The sequence below is a fragment of the Zingiber officinale genome, unplaced genomic scaffold (genome assembly GCF_018446385.1).
Source record: "Zingiber officinale cultivar Zhangliang unplaced genomic scaffold, Zo_v1.1 ctg133, whole genome shotgun sequence".
NCBI lineage: Eukaryota > Viridiplantae > Streptophyta > Magnoliopsida > Zingiberales > Zingiberaceae > Zingiber > Zingiber officinale.
Genome location: NW_024589829.1, coordinates 273,064 through 282,324, shown reverse-complemented (window position 1 = coordinate 282,324; position 9,261 = coordinate 273,064). Strand labels below are relative to the sequence as shown.

Sequence of the window (9,261 nt, the reverse complement as noted above, 5' to 3'; positions counted from 1 at the left end):
TTACGATTTATTAATTTCGTAAGTAGTTTTTAAAATTAATTAAAAGAAAATCATTTTAGGGGCAAATCACATTGCTTGTCGGCTTGACTTCATTGATCAAACTATTTAGATACTTCAATAACTTTACGTTCTGGGTAAGTCTAGATTAAAATGATAAACTAGTAGTTTGTTTTTTTTTCCAAATCAAACTATTTTGATTGGAGTTGGGTCATGAATTCGGTTGGTCGGCTCTTGGTGCGGGATATGGACGTTAGAAGAACATGGTCAACCGGCCCCTAGCCTCAAATAATTCAGCGACTCACTAATGCATAGGACCTGACTACGGAGAATACGGTCCCCTCGGGACGGTACGATGGTTAAGATATGGGGTGTTATCACATGAGATCTTGGGGTCGAAACTCGGCGTGATCGAACATAATCTCCCCCATGTCTTGGTCATTTGCACTAATGCCTAGTAGCCACCTGTGATTTACCTCCTCCGTGTTGGCCTAGGGACGGGTTAGCGGAGGCGTTGGGGACGAACGAATCGCCTTTTGCCACATGACTACAGAGAATACGTTATCATGTTTCGAAAGTATACTTATCCGATAAATCGAACGGTATTTCCTAGTAGGAATAATCGATACAATAAATTCAAGCCAACACAACACTAATGTGATATACAAAAAATCATTAAGTTATTAAAATGTTAATGTATGTATATACATGCATATATGCACATACTAAACTAAATAAGATAACCATTATATTATTACAACAAAAACTTCAGAAGGAATAAATTCATACCCAAAGACAACGGAAAAATAAGGAATAAATTCATATACAAAGATAATGGAAAAATACATCAAACAACTTGAATGGGATCGGTAGTCAGAATCTTTGAGCACAATATGCTAATCTAGAAATAAAAGGAAATGCAAGGGATAGTGAGTACAAAATACTCAATGAGTAAAAGATAGATAGTGCATAATATTATATATAAAAAGATCAAAAGAAATAGTCTCGGATAATAATACTTACTACAAAAGTAAGAGCACCAATATAATCATCTGCTAGCCAAAAATCTAACAATAATATAACTCTCTACTAATTTGCTCAGCCGTGTATAATACAATGAACAATGATAGGTAATGATCAACATGGATACTGCACATTATATGCATATACAAATGCAAATAACAGAAATAAATCATCATACATGGGAGCAATCGCTTTACCATAAAAAGTACAAATGACCAAGACATTTAAATATGTATATATGGGCTGCGGGAGAAACACTCTACCATGAATGGTCTCATATGCAACTCGAAATGTTAGGGTCCTTGTGTGCGAGAGAAATGCTTTACCATGAGTGATCTCGTGGATAGACAGGCAATAGCTATCTAGCTAAGAGTTACGGGAGAAACACTTTACCATGAATAGTCTCATGGCAGCCCAGGGGTACAACAACCATATAATAATAATGTAACAAACATATCACAAATATATGCAATAAACATATCACATACATATGTATATCTTACAAGCATACGTCAAGGTCACAGTCGACACATAACTCCAGCTACCATTACTTTGAGTGACTAAGTGGGCAAACCTGACAAGTAGCTATCTAGTAGCTATCTAGTTACTGACTGTACTCAATTCTAGCTATCACTACATTGAATGGTAAAGTGATTAATCACAATCTCATCAAGAGGGTATTAGCCATTTGGTTGTAATATCTTAACTAACTTCATGATATCATAAATAATACATGAAAATAACATGCCACAATCAAGTAGTCCTACATGGTAGTTTAACAAGATAACCTAATAGAATATTCTACCGCTTTACTACAGTCTAACATCTATCATGTATAGGCATGAGTCTAAGCATATAACTATATACTACGGTATAAATGTACAAGAATAAGTCTATAACTACACATGGTCTGGTATGTCCTATATATATAACTAATTCGAGCATGAAAACAAAGAGACTACATAAATGTTAATATCGACAAACAAATAAAGACAAGTAATAAAGATCAATCGTAGGAACAATATAGCTAGAGTGGATGTTAGGTAAGTAGTTGTCGCCTAATCAACATGTCACAATAAATAATCATACATAAAGATCAAAAAGACTATAGAGATCAAAGCACTATCCATCTTAATATAGATGAACCTAACCATTTTCAAGTCAAAGGTCTATTTCAAATTCGAATCCTATAAATATAGAATGCTAAGTAAAACTAAGCACTAGAATAATATATCTATGTTAATTTCTCCTTTAATAATTTTTTAGATATCTCAACTACTATGAAATAAATAATCTAGAATTTAATTAGTCATATATCACTGATCCGATTGGAAATTCAATTAACTACCAAATTAATTAAACTAGATTAGTTAATTCTAAATTGATATCTAATTGTCCGTTTGATAATTACTTCTTAATCAATTAAGAATCCAATTAACCTAAAACTTTATATAACTACCTAATAACATCAAATAAATCAATTAGTTAGTTAGTCCTTTAGCTATCCCAATTAATAATCTATTATCTCAAATTAATCATCATAATTAAACTCATTAATTAAATAATCTAGTACACCTGATTCTAACAATTAATCTATTAATTAACTATTCAATTGATTCATCTTTTATCAAACCTTTAGTAATCAATATCGATTAACTGTTAATCATGTTAATTAATTTAATCAATATTTAATTCAATTACTTAATCAACTAACAAATCAATCTAAATTGTAATTTGAATTAAACCACTTTAATTAATATCACAATCTCACATACTAATTATTCATTCCACTAATTAGCCAACTTATTAAATCAATAAATTGCTTAATCACCTTAATTACCAATTAAACTACATGATTAAACATAATTAATCAGTGTACAAATTTATCGTAATTAAATACTTATTTCTTCTGCCCCGACATCAAGGTATCGATAGTAGGCGACCGATGGTCGTAGCTGCAGCTTGCAATGCTTCGACAGAATGTGGCAGTTGCTGGTCGTTCGCGGCGAGGGACAGGAAACAAACGGGCGGCAAGGAAAATGGTGCTCACGAGAGCAACGACCCTACCGAAGACCAAGCAGGCAGCGCTAGCGGTTACGGAAGGATACGGCCGTGGTGCCCGCTTGGATGGAGAGGCTGCGCCGGGCATGTGGAGGTTGCATGCTTAGGAAGAGTGACGATGTTGAGTGGCAATGCTGGTAATGAAGGTGAATCAGAGCGTGACTTTAATTAAATTTAGGTTTAGAATTTATAGTTTAGATAAATTTAATCTATCAATAGATCTAGTGATTTATCGAGCTCAAATCCTCTGGTCCAAGATCTTCTGGATTAAAAGAGACCCTACAAGCATATTAGTAAAGTGAGCTGGATTCTATCTGTTTAATAGAGGGTGTAACTCATCTCATCAATAAATGGACAGAGTCCAGGATTGATACTAGATCAGAGGATTCTTGTCCCTATTTATCACCTTAAAAAAAGCAAAAATTATGAATAAAGCTATAAAATTCTAATAACTAATATATACTATTTGTATATTTATTTCTTTATTTATTATTCATTATTATTATCTTATTATTTGTTAAAGAAATTTAATTATGTTAAAATTTAATAATTTAAATCCTCAGTGGTCCAGCTTGCTGTCGTCTCCTTGTCATTAACTAAATATTAGAGTGTGATAAAATCCTTTGCAAATCACAAGACCTGACATTTTAATTACTAACTTTACGGTCTTCTTTTTGTTCACTAGCATCAACAGCCGTGGTAATCAACAAATAAGTCGCAATGGTAACTCTGCAACTGGATGGCCTATCGAGAAATTGAGCCGCCATTAATTTTCCAAGCGACACAATCACATGCAATTCAGGGAGAATATTCGCATATCCTCCCATCAAAATCTCTGCAAACTTTCCCACTCACATGTCACAAACAGTACCGTCAATGGTAGCAACTGATTTAGCCTATAATCCAGTTCCGCCGGTTTACTTGACCAAATGATAGACCGGTTCGAGTAACCCAGCTGATTTGATAAGAGCAAAGGTCTTGATGGCCGCAGCCAGTTGGGTGTCTTAGTAATCGGTAATTTACTCATCAACTGTTGATTCTGAAAGGTAACATGTACATGTTGAGCACCACTTCGTAGTCATTCAATTCTCTTGCACATCAGATGTGATATAATTTATCGTATTAAATTCCAAGAGATCACTTACAATTAAGGCCCTCCCTACATGTGAAATAGCTCATGGTTATAGATGTGTTTCGGCGGGAAGGACTTTGTCGGGTGGAGCCAATCTAATGGTCCATCGTAGATAAGCAGAGTGTTCAATCATCCAAAGAGCAAACGCATGATCCCCCGTGATTCACGAAGGCCATGTTCTCTCTGGTCTGATGGCCAAGTTCAATTAGAGGCAGAGGCAATCCGGTTACTCAGGCGGTCCCCGGTCTTAATGGCTCCAAGTTCCGTAACTTGTAATACTGAACAATGATGCCCATTCTCTGTGCAGCATGTTCTTTCAGTCTCACGAAGTGACTGATGAACCAAACAAATTCAACTGAAGCGGCCGGTCCTTCTGGAGCATCATGTTTGCATTATCCAGTGACATGCACATCCAATCAGCACATGGTTTTGGTGCCCCATCTCGGCGCGGCACATGGAATGTCCTAACTGTGTACACACATCCATCGATATAAATACACTGACTGCCCACTCCCGTTTCTTTGTGCTCAAATCCCATTCCTTTGGCTGCAATGCTGAACGCCAAGAAGCTCATCAAGATGGTGAGGCAGTGGCAGAAGGTGGCCGCCCTCGGCAGGAAGAGGATCACGTCGGACTGCAGGAGCGGAGAAGTGCAGCGGTGCTCTGCGGCTTCGGTGGCAAGCAAAGGACACGTGTTCGTGTACACTGCTGACGGGCAGCGCTTCATGGTGCCACTGAAGTACCTGAGCAGCGGAGTCTTCCGGGAGCTACTGCGGCGGTCGGAGGAGGAGTTTGGGTTGCCGGCCGACGGCCCCATCACGCTCCCCTGCGGCGCTGCGTGCATGGAGTCCGTCATCAGCTTGCTCCACGGCCGGGGCACGAGGGACGTGGAGAGGGCCGTGCTCGAGTCGATCTGCAGCGGTGGAAGGTGCACGTCGGAGGCTGCCGCCGGAGCAGGAGGGAACAGCCGGCAGCTAATCCTCTATGGCTTCTGAATAGTTACGTTGATCGATCGCCCGTTTCGGAACCGTTGTCGATTCTAATTAATTCTAACTATTTTAATTTCGCGATAAATTAACTATTGTCCGAGCAATTATATATTCTATTCAGCTCAAGATGGAGATGACCATTCTTTCACCTTGTAGTTGGGCGTTCAGTTTGTATCATAAACATTAATCACTCGTTTAATTATGAGAACGAGTCAATACTATCTGGCTGAATATATGTTCAATATTCTACTAGCTAGAGCTCAACTACCATCGTAATTCTCCTCATAAATTTGCAAGAAACTTTGTCCAATGAACAAAAATTATAGCTATCAATCAACTTTGGAGTACATGCCTTTTTATGATAAACAAGTGCTCAAAGTCACGAATATAGACACACAACTATATCAGTACTTGTGAGTGCCAATGATTATAGGCAAAACTAAATTCATCCCGTATCGAGTGTAATTGGACTATTCCTATTAAAGTAGATCATGACTGTTAATAAACCATGACTCGACCTCAATTATTTTGGATCGGATTGGGGAGCAGCAGGCAGAAGAAGAGTGGGGCATGCATATTCATATATCAGCCTATGAGCCTCTGCTTATAGTGGCAGCACATGAGCTGCTCTCAGGCAATGCATGTATCCTAGTTCCTCCTCACATTGTTTCTGATGTATAGTCAGTCCACATGCAGCATTCCTTTCTCTATTATTTCTGCTTTGGCCACATTTATTACTAAGTGCCCTGCTTGTCGGGTTGCAAATGCCATCGATGCACGAATCCTACTTCTTAAATTGTTTATGATAAACTGCCCATAGCATTTTCTCTCTATTATTTCTACTTGGGGCTCATTTAGTATTAAATACCCTATTTTACTTGTCGGTATACAAATGATAGGGAGGGGTAGACCCGACCCTAGGTCGGGTCCAACTTAGGTTCGGTCCAAACCCGACCCGAGCTCGTAACCGGGTCAATGGATTGGTTGTCCATTTATCCAGTTCGCCGAGCAGAGGATTAAAAATCGGTGGACCGCTAGTTTGGCCCGTTGGTTTACATCATTTTTTTTTTGCCTGTCGAAACACAAGGAAACACCGATCAATTATTTCTAAGATTTGGGAAATTCCTTCTCTAAAGTCTTCTAATTTCGCTAAACATTTGAGAATGTCACGCTTTCATTGAAAGAATTGGGTGCAAAATATAAGCACTACAATGCTTCCTATAAATTTCAAGCCAACGGCGGTTATGGGTAGTTGAAACAACATGTAGAAACAAAGCACTTGACGGAATATGTACTCGACCGTTTTCAAACACAATTATCTAGATTTTTTTCAACTAGCGATAGTATTAATTCCGATTTATTTTTATATTCGGATAATAAATTAAGAGAATCATTAGCTAAATTTATTTTCATAGAACATTTTCTTTAGTTTTGGATCTAAATACACATTTGAAGATTTTTGTAAAGAATCTCTTAATCGATGTGCTAAACATGTTCCTAGGACTACACTTACTAATACAATTAAAAAATTAGTAAAACAAGGGAAAAAAAGAATTTAATTGATTAATTGATGAATTTAGTAAATTATATAATAAAATTTCGTTATGTTCCGATATTGGAGTGATCATTGGCAAACACAGTTGTATATGAGTGTGACTTGCCATTAGATCGATAACTCTTGGAACCTCTAAAAAATATTATTAACTTATAAAATTTTTTGATGAATCACATAATGCTCATAACATCCAACAATTATTATATTTAATTTTAAAAGAATATGGATTAACTCATAAAATATTTTCAATATCATTAGATAATGCTAGTTCCAATACTACTTGTATAAATAATCTAAAATTTATTTGTGAACCTATTATTGGTGATTTATTTTTTCATATTCATTGTGTTTGACACGTTTTAAATTTATGTGTTCAACATATGTTAAAATTTTGAGAAAAATATATTAAACTAATTAGAATTATAATTTTTTATTTATGATCACATCCATCTATAATGAAACAATGAGATAGGTTTTGTAAAACTAATGAAATAAGACCTAAACAATACCAACATATTAGAATTAAATATACCAATTATTATAAGATTATATAAAAAAATATTATGTTCATTTTTTTACTGAATAATAATACTAATATATATCTATTTTCACAACAATAGAATTTGTAGAAGTATTTGTAAAATTTTAAAACTATTTTATGATGCAACCAAATAACTTTTTGGTATTTATTATCCCAATGCTCAATTAGTTTTAGAAAAAAATTTCTAATATAGTATTAGTTTTAAATGAACATATTAATAATAAATCTTTTTATCTTATTGCATATTAGCTATGAAAAATAAATGGAAAAATATTTTTATTTTATTTCTAAAATTTATTTAATTATATTTACTTTAAATCCTAAATTTAAATTAGAAGTTTTATACGAAATGTTAACTTTATATTATGATGTTTTAATTCTTTTTAAAATTTCTTCTTTTCCTTATCTAATTAATATTATTATAATATTAGAATTTATTTATATAATATTTATAATTAATATTATGTAAAATATGGAATACAAACTAATATTTATGAAATACAACAAACTACTAGTAGTAATTTAAAACTTACAAAAACACAAATTTTATTAAAAAAATGGACGAAACGTCCATGAGGATCCTCAAGTTTCTCACAGGAACTTGAGAATTATTTTCTGACTTCTTTTGATTTTAATAGATAGTGAAAATTTCGATAACTTAAAGTAATGTTCACAAAAGGCTCAAAATTTTCCCATCTTCTCCATGATCGTCAAAGAAATTTTAGTTTGTCCAGTATTCACAATTGTTGTGGAGCAGATGTTCAGTGCTGGTGGCAACATATTAGATGAACGATGATCAACTTTGTCTCCCGACACATTGGAAGCCCAAGCATTACTCAACAATTGAACCAGAGCCGAGAAAATAATCTAAGGAATGCAACTTTCAGATCATGAAGTTGAAGATTTTGATATCGAAGGAACGAATACAATAGGAATGAGAAATGAAAGTGAGTGACAATACCACTTTCAAATGTAAAAGGGTAAAAATATAAAAGAACAACGTGTGTTTTGATTCCCCTATACCTTAAGGCAATACGTAAGCAAGTTAAATGAGTGCAAGCTCTTTTTAAAATAAGTTTAAGATTTTAATTTTTTTAATATAATAATCTCAAATCGTGAACCAAATTTGAACCGGCGGTTCCTAACCATGAACCGTAATCGTCTTGAGCAGTTAAGGCTGCCAGGAATCATGAAATCGGTAGTTCTGAACTGTCAAATCATTGGTTCCGAACCAATGATACGTAAGGAACTTAAATGAGTGCAAGCTCTTTTTTAAATAAGTTTTAGATTTTAATTTTTTTAATATAATAATCTCAAACAGTGAACCAAATTTTGAACCGGCGGTTCCAAATCATCAACCGTAATCGTCTTGGGCAGTTAAGGCTGCAAGGAATCATGAAACTGGTAGTTCTGAACTGTCAAATCATTGGTTCTGAACCATAGTCAGTTCTAGGGAGGGGTCCTTCCTAGCTCAGTTGCAAATCTAGACCACTGGTGCTAACAACTTTATAAAGAATTAATATGTACTATTTATTTCAATAAGTATGTTCTATATTTGATTTGATTGCACCTACAAAATCCTTTTTTTTAGGTTTAAGTCCTTCTAGGGTGATACAACACGTTGTGAGTGACCTAAAAAGTAAATGAGATCGATATTTAAGATGATGTGACAATCAAAGTCAATGTGAGGTGATAGTCAAAGTTAGAGTGTACGGAGCCGAACAAACCACTTTGAATGGGGCTCATCTCCCCACTTTTCATGGGCACAACTCCCAGGATAAACTCGATCGACCCTAAAGCAGTCGTACGTCAAGTGCTCAGTTCCCCATTTTTTATTGTCATGACTCCTAGCATACACCCGATAAGCCCAGAGCCGTCGGACCTACGAGGCTTAGCTCTTCATTTCTCATGGGCATGACTCCTAGTACAAACTCAATTAGCCCCAGAGCAGGTCGAACCTACG

The 9,261-nt window shown here is 35.3% G+C and overlaps 1 protein-coding gene across 1 annotated transcript; it reads left to right on the top strand.

The window, feature by feature from the left end:
* The first annotated feature begins 4,718 nt into the window (after positions 1-4,718).
* On the top strand, positions 4,719-5,444 carry LOC122036130 (auxin-responsive protein SAUR68-like). Its single transcript, XM_042595344.1, has one exon. The coding sequence runs from the start codon at positions 4,765-4,767 to the stop codon at positions 5,206-5,208; it is 444 nt and encodes a 147-aa protein (XP_042451278.1). The 5' UTR covers positions 4,719-4,764; the 3' UTR covers positions 5,209-5,444.
* Positions 5,445-9,261: the final 3,817 nt, after the last annotated feature.